This window comes from Brassica napus, chromosome C7 (genome assembly GCF_020379485.1).
Source record: "Brassica napus cultivar Da-Ae chromosome C7, Da-Ae, whole genome shotgun sequence".
Lineage (NCBI taxonomy): Eukaryota > Viridiplantae > Streptophyta > Magnoliopsida > Brassicales > Brassicaceae > Brassica > Brassica napus.
The window spans coordinates 18,556,173-18,574,267 of record NC_063450.1 but is presented as its reverse complement, the minus strand read 5'-3'; the positions used below and the strand labels follow the sequence as shown (position 1 = coordinate 18,574,267).

Genomic DNA, 18,095 nt, shown 5'->3' with positions numbered 1-18,095 from the left:
TGTACAGGATTTTCATGGCAGAAAAGCGGTTCGAATATAGATACGCCACAGAGGACGAGCTAGAAGAAATGAAGCAGAGAGAATTTTCTGGATGGATGTTTACTTATGTGAGTGCTTTAAACAAATTAAAATATCATTTATCACATATTTATACTAATTCACATTTATTGATATAACATATATATGTGCTATTAATATAGGTGTCTGCTGGTTTGGCCAGAGGTGAAACATTTGACGATTGGATACGCGAGATGGTTGTTGGACCAAAATTTGTTGTGAAGTCATATCCAAGATTTTGTACTCGAGGATATGCATTCACAACTCAGAAGAGGAGACGTTCGAGTACGACTTATGATGCTGGCGTTTGTTCTGCATCAGGAGATGATGTATACTACGGACACATACGTGAGATTTTGGAAATCAAGTATTTGGGTATGGTTGGATTGCGTTGTACTGTTTTCTATTGTGATTGGCACGACAACACTCTAGATCGAGGTGTGAGAACAAATGCATTTGGTGTTACATCAGTAAATTCGAGGCGAAAGCTGCAATATTATGATCCTTTCATTCTTGTTTCTCAGACCGATCAGGTAATTAAATGTTAATTATTTAGAATGATTCATCATCATGTGTATTAATTTATAATTTTACTAATATTTTTTTAAATATTACAGGTTTGTTATATCAAGTACCCCCGGGTAAGGAACAGAGATGATCCATGGGTTACTGTTACAAGACTCAACCCGAGAGGCCGAGTTCAGGGAAGTTCTGAGCTGGAAGACCCACTACAACCAAGCACATCCGGCAACTTAAGTGCAGCAGAAGATTCAGCTGGAGTTGGCCTTGTAGTCGATTTAACCGACTTCGGAGAGGAAGCCGTCGTTCACGTAGAGGATGAACCAATGATTGGAGAGTTTCACCAAGATCCAGATTCAGATTCATCTGGTGATGATGACTCGGAAACAGACTAGCATCGACTTTTTTTTTAATAGATATTCCGACGGAATTCCGAGGAAGATAATGGTTTCCTCGGAATTCCCTCAGAATATTCCGAGGAAATTCCAAGGAAATAGGGTTTTTAAACCGAAAACAACGTTTTGCGGTTTGAATAACACTTATATAACCCTTATTAAGTGTCTTAGACTGATTATGAAGTCAAAAATTTGTTCCTTACCCTATAATAAACATTTTTCCGATTGTATGAACGAAATCCCCACAACATAAGAGAAACACTTATACATTTTAATGAACGGTAAAGGGAATACTTTCAATTCGTTTTGAAATTTGTTATTTCATGGTTTATGATCATCTATACAAAGAATCCTCAATGGTATGCATTACAATTGTATAAGAAATGAAATACGGCAAAAAAAAATTGATGTTTTGAAATCCCAAACACTATTTCCTCGATATTTCCTCGGAATATTCCGACGGAATTCCGAGGAAGATAATGGTTTCCTCGGAATTCCCTCAGAATATTCCGAGGAAATTCTGAGGAAATAGGGTTTATAAACCGAAAACAACGTTTTGCGGTTTGAATAACACTTATATAACCCTTATTAAGTGTCTTAGACTGATTATGAAGTCAAAAATTTGTTCCTTACCCTATAATAAACACTTTTCCGATTGTATGAACGAAATCCCCACATCATAAGAGAAACACTTATACATTTTAATGAACGGTAAAGGGAATACTTTCAATTCGTTTTGAAATTTGTTATTTCATGGTTTATGATCATCTATACAAAGAATCCTCAATGGTATACATTACAATTGTATAAGAAATGAAATACGGCAAAAAAATTGATGTTTTGAAACCCCAAACACTAGTTACTCGGTATTTCCTCGGAATATTCCGACGGAATTCCGACGGATATTTTAGTATCCGTCGGAATTTCCTCGGAATATTTTCATTTAATCGGGCAAATAGTTTGCGAAAATTGAAATTAGAATTCCGACAGAATTCCGACGGATAGTATCCGTCGGACCTAGGTTTTATAACCACGAGCCGCTTCTTCTTCCCCATTTCTCTCTTCTTCCTCTGTGCGGCTCCTCTCTCCTCTCCGGCGATTTCCCCCTGAATTCCGATGATATCTCCGGCGATCTCCCCCTTCTCTTACACAAATCATGTAAGGACCCTACCCCACTCTCTTAGGTTCTATTTGTTAGGTTTTTGTGTAGGTTTGATTGATTTTTGTTAGGGTGATTGGTTAGGATTGTGATTTGGTTGTATAATAGAATTAGAACTGTGATTTGGTTGAATAATTTTTTTTGTTGCATTGATTTAGAATTTTTTTATATTTTTTTTATTTTTTTGTATTTATAAAATCGATTTTTGTATATAAATTTGATTTTTGTGTATAAATTCGATTTTTGTATTTTACAAAACGATTTTTGTATATAAATTTGATTTTTTGGATTTTACAAAACGTTTTTTGTATATAAATTCAATTTTTTGGATTTTACAAAACATTTTTAATATCTATAAAACTTTTTTTGTGATTAAAAACTATTATTTGGGATTTAAAAAATATATATATATATATTTTACAAATTTCTATATTTAATAAACATTTTTAATATTATTAAAACTATTTTTGTAATTATTAAACTATTTTTTATTTATTAAAACTATTTTTTGTTTATTAGAACTATTTTTATATATTTATTAAACATTTTTAATATGTATAAAATTTTTTTGTGATAAAAAACTATTATTTGGGATTTTTTTTTAAAAAAAAATATATGTATTTATATTATCTAAATTTCTATATTTATTAAATATTTTTAATATCTATAAAACTTTTTTGTGATTAAAAACTATTATTTGGGATTTAAAAAAAAAAATATATATATATATATATATATATATATTTGTTAAACATTTTTAATATTATTAAAACTATTTTTTGTAATGATTAAACTATTTTTTATTTATTAAAACTATTTTTTGTTTATTAGAACTATTTTTATGTATTTATTAAACATTTTTAATATCTATAAAACTTTTTTTGTGATTAAAAACTATTATTTGAGATTTTTTTTTTGTTTTTTAAAAAAAAATATATATTTATATTATATAAATTTTTATATTTATTAAACATTTTTAATATCTACAAAACTTTTTTGTGATTAAAAACTATTATTTGGGATTTTAAAAAAAAATATTAACTTATATATTTCTATATTTATTAAATATATTTTTTTTAATTTACAGGTCTCATGATGATCAGACCCGGCCTCGACAGCGTCGTGGTCGTGGTGGTACGGGAAGCCAGTCTCGGGATTCCAGTCATTTTCAGGATTCCCCTTCGCCCCACAGCTTCTACCATACATCTCCCTCTGCTGCACCCGCTCCTGCTCCTCTCGCTCCCGCTACTGTACCCGCTCCTGCTCCTTCGGGTCCTCCGGGAGTGATGAGTGTTGCGGAGTTGGTTCGACAGCCCATTCGTGACCATCTTTCCTATCTCACTCCGTATCCACATGGACGGGGTCAAACATGGTAATTAAACATATTTTTTTCTTTACAATTTGATTCATTATTAACTGTTTGTTCTTTTTATTAGGTTCAACCGATCCGGGAACGGGATCAGCGCATGGATCAACCGTATGATGTACTCGGCCCTCGACAGGGGACATCCGACTTTCACTCACTTCCCTACCGACAAGCAGCATCTGTGGTTTCGTCAGTTTGCGGTAAGTATTCTAATTTTAACTTATATTTTTAATCTTTAATATAATTTTTCTACTAATTGTATTTTTTTTTCAGCAAGAGTTCAACAGGAATTCCGATGAGACGCTCTTTATCTATCACCACTTCGTCCATAAAGTTATGGACAACTATGGGAAGCAGATCCACGAGTGTAAGAAGAAGTGAGAAATCAACAAGGTTTGTTTTAAATTTATTAAACAATTTTTTAAATTTATTAAACGATTTTTTTATTTATTTAACTATTTTCTTTTTTTTATTAAAAGGTCTCAAAGTCGATAAACAACACAATCTGGACGGAGTTGTGTGCGCATTGGGATAAGGAAGAGACGAAAGAAACTTCTTCCACCAACTCCACCAACCGCAGGAGCGACCGTAAAGGGAAGGGCGTCTTCAAGCATAACTTGGGTGCTCAATCTATTGCCTTTCTGGGAGATCGCATGGTAAGTTCATTCATTTTTTCTTCAATTATTTAAATTTTTAAATTTTATTTTTTTTGTGCATTTCTTCTAATTTCTAATGTTTCTTTAATTTATGTTTTTTTCAAGGCGGAAGAAAATGATGGCGAGCCGGTTGATGATCTCGCCCTAATGAAGAGGGCATATACCAACAAGAAGACCGGCCAGATTGATGACGGTCTTGTGCGGGAAGTGGTCACCCTGGTCCAAACTCAGGTGCAGGACGAAGTGTCTCAGCTTCAAACCGATGATGACGCTTCGACGGCTTCGACCAACTTGTCCCGGTTTCGAATCAACGAAATCGTTGAATCCGTAAGTTCTTTTTTTTTAAAATTTTAATTCATTTATTTCTTGATTTAAATTTGGCTATTTTCTATTTCAGTCGGTTCCAAAGAAGAAGGGACGTTTGGTCGGTTTGGGTCGTCGCACCAGATCGGTTCCTCCTTCTTCTGCACCACCGCCCTTTGTTGATCCAGAAGTACTTACGGCTCAGTTGAAGGACAAGGATGATCGCATATCTTTGTTGGAGACCCAGATGGCGGCTCAACAGGCGGGCTATGAGGCACATAGGAGACTGAACCAGCAAATGATGGAGATGATGCAGAGGATGTACCCGAACGAGGTGTTCCCGGACGTGCCAGACGCGTAGTTTTTTTTTTTCCAAAAACTCGGAATGTTTTATTTTTATTTGTGAAACTTTGAATATTTTCGAATTTAAATTTAAATTTTAATTTTAATTTTAATGATTTCAATTTTAATTTTATATTTTCGAATTTAAATTTCAAAAATTTTATTTTTTAAAAAAAAAATTAATTTTTTTTAAATTCCGAGGAACGGGGTCCCTCGGAATATACCGAGGGACATGTTCCTCGGAATATACCGAGGGACCCCATTCCTCGGAATATACTGAGGGACATGTTCCTCGTAATATTCCGAGGGACCCCGTTTCTCGGAATATTCCGAGGGACCTGTTCCTCGGAATTTTCCGATAAAAATTCCGAGGAACATTTCGTCGGAACTTCCGAGGATTGGACCATCGGAAAATCCATCGAAATATCCCGAGGATGCTCTCCCTCGGTATATTCCAAGGAGCTTTCCGACGAACAGGTGGTCCTCGGAATTTCCTCGGAAATTTGTTTCCTCGGAATTCCGTCGAAAAATTCCGAGGGATTTCCGAGGAAAAATGAATTTCCGAGGAGTTATTTCCGAGGACTTGTTTCGTCGGTATGTCGTCGGAATAACGTTATTCCGACGACATACCGACAATTTTTTCCCTCAGTATGTCGCTGTTTTCTTGTAGTGAGCTCTAGCATGTCGAGTGTTGAAGCATAGTTTCAAGGCTCCTAATCAAATGTTGTAGAATAAAGGATCTCAAACCAGTTCTGAGTGATTCTAAAGCAAAGGGAATGCAAGACCATGTTTAATCTAAGTGCTATTAATTGGTGAGATGATTTTTGAACTAGAATACTACTAAAATGCAATAAAAGACAAACTTTTCTTTCTTATGAGATAAGAAAACTCATGTGCTAGAGGAATTGACCTTGGGTGATCAAGTTTCAATCTAAAGGTGTTAACTTTCAACCAATCTATCTACCTTAGACCTAGACACCATCCTAAACAAACTTTATCTCTAGATGAATGCTCATTTACTAAGATAACTCAAGCATCAAATCTCTTTGGTTGAATGTTATCTAATTAATCATTAATCTCAAGTCTACTAGTCATCTTAACACCTTTAACAACAATTCTCTTTGGTAAATAATGTTAAAAGCTTAGGAGAGTTGGTTCAGACATTTTATCAAACACCTTTCAGGTGTGAAATGCCTAGAGCTCAACTTTAAAGAGGTCAACTCTAAAGTTGCATTAAAAGCACTCTACTAGCAAGGAACAAGATGGATCTATACTAAAACACCTTAGATCTAGCTTAATCACCCTTAGTCTCCCTCACCCAAAGATGACTATTCACTACTCTTCATGATGAGCCCAAGAATCAATGATGATTTGGTGCTAATCATGATTAGTGATCAAGATAATCAAGAAATCACAAGAGAAAATGATCAAGATAAGATCTTTCACCTAAAAGTTCTGTTATTAGATAGAAAACAAGATTAGATCCTAACTTTAGGATTACAAGAGTATTTATATATCTTTGGAAAACCTAATGGTTTCCATTAAAAAGTCTTAAAAGCCCTTAAAAACATTAAAATTCGACTAAGGTAAAGTCTCGACGCGGGTCAAGACGACCAGCACCAACCCGCGTCACCTTCCCAGCGTCGGACCTTCGACGACACTCCTTCTTCGTGCGAGCAGGTAAGGGTTCCCGCCCTGCTTCACCCGCGTGACTCCTCGAACAAAACTCTTCGGCAACGCGGGTAAGGGAAGATGGGGATCACCTGCGTCGTCCTCCCCGCGTGAAGACCTCGATGATACTTCTAGCTCGTGCGAGCGGGTAGTCGACCCCGCGTGCTCCAACCCGTGTGGCTCCTTCGAGTTGGTCTTTCTGTGACGCGGGCAAGTGGACTCGGGGTGCTGCAACCCGCGTGGCTCGCCTTATGATTGAACAATCTCCATTCTTCATCTCTTTTTGGATCACAATGCTTCTAAACACTTCTGATTACTCCATAGGACACTTCATTACCTGATTAAGATATATGAATGCAATATGGATCCTAAAGATGCTAAACTCCTAATCTATATGATCATTATGTACAAAATGGAAGCTTAAATTAATGCAAATATGCAAGATATCAACTCTTCCAAACTTGTTCTTTACTTGTCCTCAAGTGACTTTGCAAGAACTCATAAGGGAAAGAAGTTCGAAGGTGGGAACTCATTACGATCCTCAACTAATCTAAATCAGTGGAATACAGAGAATAGAGAGTGAAAGCACAAAGATCCTCAACTAATCTAAATCAAATTGGCAATGAAACTAAAAGTAGTGCAATTAAGATTAAAATACACAGATCATCGACTACTCTATCTGGAAACTAATCTCAGATCCGAATAAATCTTGTACACAAAACAGCGAAGAAAAGAAAGTGAAACACACACAAATTGTTAACTAATCTAAACGAAACTCTAAAACATAGATGAGAAGAAAGTAAAAACACAGAGATCCTTGACATGAAATTTATCTCAAATAGAAATCAAACTCATCATAATCTGAAACACATGAAATAAAGAGGAGAACAATTGTCGACATGAAACTCATCTCCGTCGAGCTCATAAACACAAAGATTATATCAAACTGAAAAACAAAACTCAACTAATCTGAATGATCGAAATAAAAATGCATAACAATCGAATACATGATTGTGTAAATCTTTTAACTCTCAACATAACTCATCTCAAATCCAAAACGAATTATGAAATCAATTTGAAAAAGCTTACTAGTTAAATCGCCTTCTGCATTGTATCCCTCTGGAAAGCTTTGTTTTGAATTTCGAAATGAACTGCGAAGCGTAAAGAGTAAGCGCTTTAATTTTCACCTTATATAACAAATAGTAAAGAATAAAAAAAATATTAAAAGAATGAAAAGTAGATATTTATGATTTGTAATATATATTTGCCACTATCAATTTTGGCCTTCTTTAAGCATATTTTTGGGTTAATTGTTCAAATAGCCAAAATAACACATTATTTAGTTTTTTAAAATCAGTAATAAAATAATATTATAATATTGAGAGGATGTTACATAATTGTCCTCTACCCATTTAACAACAAAAAGGTAGAGATTTTGGAAAAAGAGGAAAAGAGAAAAAAGCATTATGGTTTGTTTTGTTAATAATTGTTTTTGGTTTATGGGACTGGCCAATTTTCTCTCGTTGTTATACTCAGCATGGTTATCCAGATTTCGGATTGGATCCATTAGGATATTTAGTTTTGAAGGTTTGAATTTACTTTTTTTTTTCTTGTTTCGGGTTCCGGAAGATGTACCTGAAATTTTTTTTGGATCCTATTTGGATATTATTAGTATTTTGGATATCCAAATATACTCAAATACCTATTTATTTTTAAAATACATTAAAATTATACTAAAATATATTGAAATAACCAAATATAAAAATATATATATATACATAGGGAAATACTTGAAAATATCTATAAATGCTAAAAAATATTTTGAAAATATTAAAATAACATAAAACAACTAGTTTAATCATACATATATAAAAAATGCTTAAAATACCGTTAATTTGATACCACTTCTTAAAAAAATACCTTAAAATTTGGATTTAGAGTTTAACGATTATTGTTTAGAATTTAGAAAATATACATATATTTGGATATCAGCTATTTCCGCTACCGGTTCGAGTATTGATATTTTTTTGGTACCCATTTGAGTATCAATATTTATGGTTACATGTTCGAGTATCAGTTCAGTTTGGTATATTGATACCCAAACTACCTGACCCCTTGAACCCATTCAGGCATTTTCTCATTTTCGGTTTGGTTCCATTTTATTTTTTCGAATTGATTATGTCCACCCCTATTCAGATTTTACAAAGAGTATTCGGTCTGATTTGATTTGGAAATGTTGTACTAATATCATATCTTGTACCAGAATTATCACTAATCCTATATATCACTCAGTTGAATCCCCTCATTTTGACAGTCTTTCCCTTTACAACTCCACGCTGGTATAACCGCGGATGGCTATAAGTTTGTTTTCCACCGATTTTATCAATCAAAGAACTAACGGAAAGATTAGTCATGTAGTTTGGATTCATAGTATTTTGACATGGTAGTCGTTTATTCTACATTTTAAAACTAAGATGCCTTTGCAAACAAAAGTTACACAAACATTGTCTTTTATACCACTCTCATAGGTTATGCTCTTTACCAGAAATGATTCATATTTTGCATGTGGAAGTAATCAAAATGTAACCTTTCATAGATTCATGATGATTCTCCAGTCTGTACTGACAATCATATATTGTCTCCAGATCATACTTCAATTATTTCTACAGGCAATGATCATGACAACCTTCAATAGTGTGCCTGGTCCTTTACTCAAGCAGTTGAGCAATGATTCACTTCAACTACAACAACATTGTAATTCAAGTTGAAACATTTTGGGTACAAGGAAGGTCATGTACATGGTTTATATAGCATATAAATGCAAACCCATGCATCACATACATTTTTTTGTGTTCAAAGACACCATAGTTTCTTGCAACATATAGCTAACACCTCATGAAGAGTGCCCCTCTTTATTTCATAAACAAGGCAAAAAAGCCAAAAGTTGTAGAACATGTGAAGTGTTGTCTTTAAACTGTCATTGCATTGTCCAAAAGCTTTTACATTTTCGAGGTTATGCGGCTTAGGGTTGCTTCAATAGATCCATGAGGTTCATCCGTTGGCAAATACACATCATCCTTAAACTGCAAAAGCAATTTATCAGAAACCATTCATATCTAGGAATGTCATCGTAAAAACATGAAGATTCTTACCTTAACCATTGAAGGGTTTTCCTTTGTTGAAAGATTTACAGGTAAGAAGTGAATATTTGGCATTTTAAGGTGAATCGATGCTACATCAGGGAACCTGAACATGTCAAAAGAATCTGATCATGGTAAGAATCACACCCAAAAAAAGTGAAGACAATGTGGACAGATATGATGATGGTACCTTCTCAGTACAGCGCTTCCCATAAGATAGAGTGTGCGTTGGACAGAAGGACTATACACACCGGTTTCTGGAGGACCAAAGAAAGTATCCATCAGAACTTTCTTCACTTCCATGAACTTCTCACTGAAGTAGAGTTCCTTTTTTGGGATGCTTGCAACAGACTCATATGAGTACCTATCAACCATGAACGTCTAGTTTCGGTTTGAAGAATCAATCACAAATAAGAAATGTATGTAGTAGCATCATTATTTAACTCATACCTCCAAGATGCATTCACCTCTGTGGCAAGCATTCTCTCTCGAGTGTCCGGCAGAATGGTGTACTTGTCTCTCACAAACTTCTCAAATCCTGACTGTTCATTTTCATTAAAGTGGCTTTTTGTGAGTAATGAGTTATCAGAATCTTTCTAAAACAGACTGATAAACTAACATCAAATCTCGTTTTTTCATATCATTCTTCTTTGCTTTTCCTCTCCTTCAACTTCATAAGTTAGAGGAGCAGACTTGTATATCTAACAGCTATATACAAACAAGGACAGGTATAACGATCTACATTGTGTTTCCCTTTCTTATAGAGTAGACTCGGCAAGGGATTAAACGAGAGAAGACCGCCAATAAAAGAAGAAAAACACCAAAAAGAATTCATTTGCAAACCAATAACTCTATGCATCGCAGGAAACACTAGCCAAACGACATTTAACTCGCCACAGCCAGAAAATTCAAAAAGAAAAACAAAATGCTGTGTACCTGGGTTGTCTTGAGCAGAGCTAGTCCTGCAACACCAGAAGTTAAGGTTAGTGCACCAGACTTTTGTACTGTAGCCTCCACTGTATGGTTCTCTGACCCAAGCTTGAAACCTTTAAACAAAACAGAAACCTTTACTGAGAAACTTAATCAAACCAAAGCAAAACTGGTTCCAAAAGCAGAGTCACAAAACCGACCATGTAAATGGGGCTTTCCATCAATGCATACACGCTCCCACGGCTTCTCAATGATATTAACAATAGCAGTGTAAACCTTGTAACAATAAACAAGAAAAGAGAGATGGGTACACACACACGCTTTTAAAGAGTGTATATTGAGCTGATATATATACCTGTGGATAAAAGGAGGAAAAGTGATTCCCTAAAAGTATTGCAAATTCCTCTACAGAGAGTCGATCTCCACACTCTTTCGCCTTCACATAAACCTTTTCATTCAAAAACATAACAGACACCAAAGGTAAGTTGGATACGTTCCAATCAAACAAACAAAAGGTGGTTGATTCTCAAGAAACAGGGCAAGAACAAGAACATATATCTACAGCCTCAAGATCCAACAAGTTGTTTTCATTACAATGATCCTATGATCTACAGTCCAAGATGACAGAGATTATAAACTATGATCGCAAGTAACTGAAGATTTGAGAAGAAACAGTAAGATGATGTAATACAAACATCAAAGCTTTTTGTCTTTTTTTCGAGTCAAGATTAGTCAAAAAAGTTTTTGTCTGTTTTTTGGAGTGACTTACGGTGTTTTTCATGGTATCGGTAGCGACGATGTCGGAGTTATCGTCACGGTGGTAAGAAGAGAGGCAGTGAGAGAGAAGGCTGATGCTAACGTTCCATTCAACAAAGTGATGAGATCCATCGCCGCCTTGACGCCAAACTCTCCCAACTCTCACTCTCGCCTTCCCATGTCTTTGCTCCACTCTCACCCCTTCTGCTGCCATTGAAACTGATACAGATCGTACGATTTACTAGAGAATCAAAAAGCTAGGAGAGCGAAGATGGAGAGATCGAATTCAATAATAGGGGAGGATCGATAGGTATGAATATAGAAAGAAAGCGTGTTGGGATTTGATTGCAGACAGCACATTAATTTCTTTCTACGAAGCTGAAAGCTGACGTGTGTACAGAATCTCTAGGTGTTAGTTTTCACGGACATTCAGCGGTATTAGAGTGTGATTATTGGAGGTTATTAGGATGAAGTTTTTAGCGGAATATAAGAATCCGTCTCTTAACTTTTAACTAAAAAAAACTAAGAACCGGTTCTTAAAACTCTTATTTAAGAGCCGGTTCTTAACGTTAAAAGTTAAGAGACGGATTTTTATATTCCGTTGAGAATCCCACTATGAGAACCCCCAATAATCATGCTCTTAGTTCTTTCCTCACAATTTTAAGTTTTTTTTTTGCTTAACTTAAATTTTAGTTTATATGCTATTTAATTTATTTTGAATGTTTCTCGTACTGTATACATGGAGAAACTATTGGCAGTAATATATTATTTTCCCCTATATTGGACTGTCTCTAAATCGTTTATTATACATCAACAATCATAATTTTTTTTGTTAATTAAAAGGAGGGTCAAGATCTTGAAAGTATTATTTTACTTTTAAGAGGAAAATATTCAAATTAAATTAAATTTTATGTTAGCTCTGTAGGATAAGTAAACAGAATTTTATTACTTTATTTTGAATAATCAGTTTTGTTATATTTAAGAGTTGAAAACCTAATATAATTAGAAAGATTTAATTTTAAATAGAAAGTGAAGTATGAATTTATGTATTGATTTCTTTGTAAGGAAATTTAACTTTTATAATCAGAAGAAATCAATAATTCATCAAATGACCATATTGTTCTATAGACTAGAATATACTATGTATATTGTATAATAACTATTTTGACAATTCTTTTAAATAGTTATTTTTAATTTTTTGTCATCAAAATAGCTTTAAAAATAACCAAAATAGCCGTTTTTTATTTTGAAATTTTTAATATATATTTTTTATCCTTTTTAAATTTGAAATCTATGCCCAGAAACTTACCCTTAACTCTAAACTCTAAGTGTAGATTAGTTAACTTTAAGGTAAAAATGTATTTTTACTTTTTAATAAAATTTATTTTGGTCATTTTTTCATTGAGAGCTATCTATTTTGTGATAAAAATTTAAAAAGTACTATCAGAATTTTTCTAACTTCTATTATCCTTGAATTACACGTCTTTCGAAAAAAAAAAATTATGTTACAAATGTGTTTCTCCTTTTTACTTTTAGTTGCTTTCACTTTATGTTAAAATAATTATTAAATTTTTTATTTTATATATTAAAAATATTATTTTCTACACATAAAATATAATGAATCTTTCTAAATAAATATATATTTTATATATTTTATATATTTTATACTATATATTACATCAAATGGATTTTCAATCTATATTATCTTATACTAGTATGGTTCGAGTTTTTTTTTTAAAAAGGATACATTGATTTGTTGAATTTTATTTTATTTAAAGCTATACAATTGAAATATAATTTTTCTCTCTCTCGATCTATTCTATATGCACAATAAAATAAACAATATATAGATACATGTAACACATATACATACAAATCTTAAATTTCAGAAATTAATTTCGGACTTTTAAGGTGAATTGAAATGTTTTTCGATTGGTATTTCAGAAATTAATTTCGGACTTTTGGGAGATTGTGTGCAAATCTTAAATCAAATTGATTATTCATTGAGCATATTCGCAAAGGCGAGCTCATTCGGTATTTTCTCCGCAAAACTCGAGTCACTAGTGAATCGGGGTATTGGACTGGTCTCATTGATTAATCAGCCTAAAATTATCACTTAATTAAGTGCAATCATTGACTATTAGAGTATTATTTATAATCAGATCATGGATATTTGCACAATGCATTCACCTACTCTCAAACAAGCAATCAAAGGACCTGATAAAGCGTGGCATAAACATAAGTATGGGATAACACCTGTTTATTGTTTTCTAAAACTGCTCCTTGCACACAGGCCTAATCAAGCTTCAACAGTTCAACATGTAAACGTCTCATGAAATTAAATAATAAGCTTTGTATCATCTTTGCTAATATCTACGAGCCAATTAGGCCAGATATCCTAAACAGTGTGGCGATTAACTCGCAAATCAATATGCAGAAAGATGGCATATAGATGTAATCAATTCAAAGATATTTAACAGGACTGGGTGACAAGACGAAAGCCTACATCTTTTAAGCCAAACTCAAGACAAGGACCAGCGAGACGAAGTGCCTCACTGGAACTATACTACTAAACGAACCCAAAAACTAAGACCTCTACTAAAAAAATCATGTTAAACATGAAGCATACCAACTCCGCAACTCGAGAACTGATCTCTGTATATGAGAGGAGGAGTCTTTGGCGGCCAGTAAATTGGATAAAGTGAGTAAATCTCCCTGACTAACAAGCCTTCCTTTGGCCTGAAATAACAAAATAATTGTAACAAATCAGTAAGTGTGATCTTAACTAACTCATGTGGCCCTATTACAAACATTTAGGCATCAGTAACCACCTTGACGGCATCAGTAAAATACTTGTCTGCATCTTTGACATAACGGCAACTGAAATGGATCATTCTCAGTACATAAGCCATCGTCATCAACAGCCAAAGCTAGATTTCCCCTTGCAAGCAAGGGATCATAAAACCATATACAGAACGTTCAACATTAAGGAGATATAGCGAGAATAGTAGAGTAGACTGAGAGCGTGGGTTCTTTAATCCTAATTAACCTTTTTTAATGATCTTGTTCTCAAGACATCATGGTAGTCATCTTCTCCGTAAATTATTATTTTCCGAATCTTGGAAAGAATTAGCTGTACTGTCATGTTTAGCACATTTGGCTTTCATGGCCTTATCAGTGGGAAGTGCTGACAAACGAGATTCTGCAACAACTTAAAGAGTTTCCCATTGTTTTTGTTACCAACCTTGAAATAGACACACTCTGCATTGACACACAAACCACCAAGGTTACTTGGAAGAGTCGATGTGAGTAGTAGTCCATGCCACAAAAGCAGCATCCTCTTGATACTCAACTGATATTTAGTATGAAATTATAACTAAATTAAACAATATTGAGTACGAAGCTAGAAAAGGTTTCATTGTTTTTTATTTTATTTAATTCACTGTTATTCAGCCTGAAACAGGTTGAGGCTGGAGTTGCATAGAGTACAGGATAAACAAACACCATAAATATTACAATGTTTACAGCTTTAGACATAAAAACCTTCATGGATTGCTGCTTACATTCATATGAATCGTTTTCTTCTTACATTTTCATATCATTCGCTTGTACTTCCCTTGAGGTTTAGCCTTGAGACCATATTCTCAGTCCTCTGCAACAAAATGATCCCCAAATTATTCAAAACATTAGTGGATGTATCAATAATATGGATTAACAAACGAAACACTAACCTGTTCCGAATGAGAAAGATACTTCCCATCAAGTGTCACGACAACGCGGTTATTACCGTCAACTCCTTTAACTTTGTCCACAGAGCAATAGAAGTCTATCGCCGACATGCTGAATACACACACAACAATGTAACAAAAGGCTCAGTTTTAAAGTTACCACTAACAGAGACTCAAAGGTTTCTAACAGCAATCTTATATGTAAAGCGGAATCTACTAAACAAATATTACCTTCTAATTTAATAACAAAGAACATTCTAGTTACTGAAGAAGCTAATACTATGAGCATAAGAAGAACCAGCAGTGGCTTATATGAATATAAAGTATAGTCAAAACTTACATGCCGTCGCCAAAATCTTCATTGATAATCTCCTTTATACTCTCACCAAAATGCATCACTGCTTCGTTCAACCTATAAAAAGCCATCAACTTTAATACCCAGAAACTAATAAACTTCGATGAGAATAAAAAAACCTGTAGACGGTGGGTTCTTGGATGAGGTTTGGATCATACGATCTCCACGGCGGAGACATCATGGCGGCGATGAGTTCTTCTGTCAGAGCAGGTAAAGCTTCACGGAGCTTGGGCACTGTTTCGGGTTTGAGCTGGGCTTGGCGACGGAGCAGCTGAGCCACGTAGACGTTGGTGAGCCCTGTCTCCGCCGCTAGTTGGCTGTAAGTCTTGCCGGAAACTGACTTCACGGTGAGAAGGCGGTTTGTAACGCTCTGCTTAGTCGCCGCTTCCATTATTTGACCAAACAAGTGGAGTAATTACTTTTCTCTTCTTGCTTCCCTTGGCTCTCTTTCAACACCTTATCAATTAACCGATCAACATGTTTACAAAAAAAAATATCGGTTTGGTTCGATAGTCAATCAGTTTGATTTTTTTGTAAGTTTTTCTTTAACTTCTAAATCAAATTAAAATTATATTTAAAATCCTTTTTTTCTGGAACACAGTTATATTTCAATAAATTTAATCGATACTAGATCTCGATCCGCGCAACCGCGCGTTTTTTTATTTTCATTTATTTTTATATAAATATTTTGTTTTCAATTCTAAATTGGTTATATTATAGAATGATTATTTTGTTTCAATTTACATGAAGTTTTGAGATTTTAAGGTTAACTTTAACTTTATTGGAAATTGTTCAACCAATTAGATTTTACCGTCTTTTTTATAATTGGTTAACTAATTTTAAAATTATATCCTTAAAATGTTTTTTTAAGAAAAAAATAATTTTCTTAATCTTTGTCCACTAAGGCAAAACATCAAGTATTATGAAACAGAGAGAGTAATATATATGTGTGTATCAATTTTTAAAATATAATAAGTTTACGGTATATTTTTTTCATTGAATAGATTGTTTCAAACTTTCACATGTATTTGTATCTTCTTCTATATATATATTTTCGGATTATTATTTCATTATTAAAATCGTAACTATATATAAAGATTAGTAAAATATCGTTTTATTGTCGTATTCAAAGATATTGTAACATTTTACAAATTTAGAAAGTTTATAAAAAATTAAATTTTTCTCTTCATAGATTTATATTATCGAGTAAATAATTAAAAATTTAGTTTTTGTTTAATTTTTAAAATAAACTATATAGTTTAAAATTTGTTTTCATTGGTTTAAGGTAGTAAAGATTAATCATTGTTAGATAATATGATTTTTGTTATTTTAAAAAAATCTTTATAATTTTTAAAGTTAACATGACAAATATTTAAATATTTAACGTATGAAAGTATAGTATTACAACATTAAATTATATCTATTTAATTTATACTATATATAAATTCGATGGATCATCTATTGTTTAAATCCAATTATTGATAGGCCAATAAAAATTTCTGGTAGGCCCAAAATTTAAATGATAAGATTAGAAATTAAATGTAACATGACTTTCTAGAAATAGGTTCATTAGGTCCATTTTTAAAAAAATTACACATGAATCAAAGTTCTTACTTCTGTTTTAATATATAAGATTTCACTAAACTAATCAAATTTATCTGCATTTAATCAGTTTTAATTAGAAAAAAATTATTATCTTGAAGTGTAAACCTACACGTTGATATGGTTTTAGAGTCCATATGAAACAACGTAATATTGTCTAGTTCAAAAGAAAAATGGTCTATCAAAAAATGAGTGACCAAATAATCATCATCTAATGAACACATTAGGAATCACAAACTTAAAAATCAGATATGATATAATATATGAAAACTTTTGTATTTATTAGATTCTAATCCGCGTTTTAAAAGCGTGGGATGATTCTTTAACAAAATCTAATTGACAAAACTAAATATTTTAAATTTTTATTTTAGTTTATTTGAAAATATATAATTATGTTATTTTATTTATAAATAGACTTATATAAGATATTACTTATTTTTTTTTTAATTATTTTAATCCGTTTTGTTCTGAATTTTTAATAAAATCTCTGCAATTTATTAAATTAATTATGTAATATCGTTTTGATAAATTTTTAATTCTAAAGGTTACTTGATGTCAGTTTAGCAACTCTAATATTTTATTTATATAAAATATTTAATTTAACATAAAAGCATATTTAAATTTAAACGAATGTAACTTCTATTTATGATAAATGTAGATAAAATAATTCATTAATTTATTTGATTTCATATCAAATGATATTATTTTGCAGTATCTAAACTTGAAAAAGAGGTTCCGCCACCTAGGTTTGAGTCCCGGCCACCGTCGACTAAAATGGGGTGAAAAAAGCGGCCCCCTGAATGCCTTCGGCGGGCTCTCCATCTTAGCTCCGGTGGACAGTCATTAGGCACTAGTCGGGTCTCTTTCGGGGGAATTCGTATACCAGGATCATCAAAAAAAACTTGAAAAATAGCTATATTTATTTTGATTTTCATAAATTATTTGAGTATTAAATCAATTATATAACTTGTCAAATAATTCTAAACAAATAATAAAAAATATTAAAAAGGTTGATTTATAATGTTTTATATTGTTTGGACACAATATTAATAAATTTATTGTTTGGAAACATAGATAGTATATTGTTTCTATAATTATCTTGATTTAATATTTTCA

The 18,095-nt window shown here is 32.8% G+C and overlaps 2 protein-coding genes across 2 annotated transcripts; both read right to left on the bottom strand.

Moving 5' to 3' along the window:
• Window positions 1-9,188: 9,188 nt before the first annotated feature.
• Window positions 9,189-11,700, bottom strand: LOC106452898 (uricase). Its single transcript, XM_013895088.3, has 8 exons — window positions 11,308-11,700; window positions 10,894-10,986; window positions 10,739-10,814; window positions 10,545-10,654; window positions 10,059-10,150; window positions 9,799-9,972; window positions 9,621-9,714; window positions 9,189-9,551 (listed from the first exon to the last, which is right to left on the bottom strand). The coding sequence occupies exons 1-8, from the start codon at window positions 11,506-11,508 to the stop codon at window positions 9,468-9,470; spliced, it is 924 nt and encodes a 307-aa protein (XP_013750542.1). The 5' UTR covers window positions 11,509-11,700; the 3' UTR covers window positions 9,189-9,467.
• A 2,990-nt stretch (window positions 11,701-14,690) lies between these two features.
• On the bottom strand, window positions 14,691-15,919 carry LOC106452899 (cyanate hydratase-like). The gene is made up of 4 exons (XM_013895089.3): window positions 15,497-15,919; window positions 15,363-15,434; window positions 15,026-15,134; window positions 14,691-14,946 (listed from the first exon to the last, which is right to left on the bottom strand). Exons 1-4 carry the CDS (start codon window positions 15,766-15,768, stop codon window positions 14,893-14,895), a joined length of 507 nt encoding a protein of 168 aa, XP_013750543.1. The 5' UTR covers window positions 15,769-15,919; the 3' UTR covers window positions 14,691-14,892.
• Between the last annotated feature and the right edge of the window lie 2,176 nt (window positions 15,920-18,095).

Bases quoted from the DNA above. Each gene is read 5' to 3' on its own strand.
- LOC106452898 (XM_013895088.3), bottom strand. From the start codon at position 11,508: ATGGCAGCAGAAGGGGTGAGAGTGGAGCAAAGACATGGGAAGGCGAGA. The intron at 10,655-10,738 runs GTCGGTTTTGTG...TTTTGTTTAAAG, and splicing joins TGGAAAGCCCCATTTACATG to GTTTCAAGCTTGGGTCAGAG. The intron at 9,552-9,620 runs GTAAGAATCTTC...TTGCTTTTGCAG, and splicing joins AAAACCCTTCAATGGTTAAG to TTTAAGGATGATGTGTATTT.
- LOC106452899 (XM_013895089.3), bottom strand. From the start codon at position 15,768: ATGGAAGCGGCGACTAAGCAGAGCGTTACAAACCGCCTTCTCACCGTG. The intron at 15,435-15,496 runs GTTTTTTTATTC...GGCTTTTTATAG, and splicing joins CAAGAACCCACCGTCTACAG to GTTGAACGAAGCAGTGATGC. The intron at 15,135-15,362 runs GTAAGTTTTGAC...GTGTGTATTCAG, and splicing joins GAAGATTTTGGCGACGGCAT to CATGTCGGCGATAGACTTCT.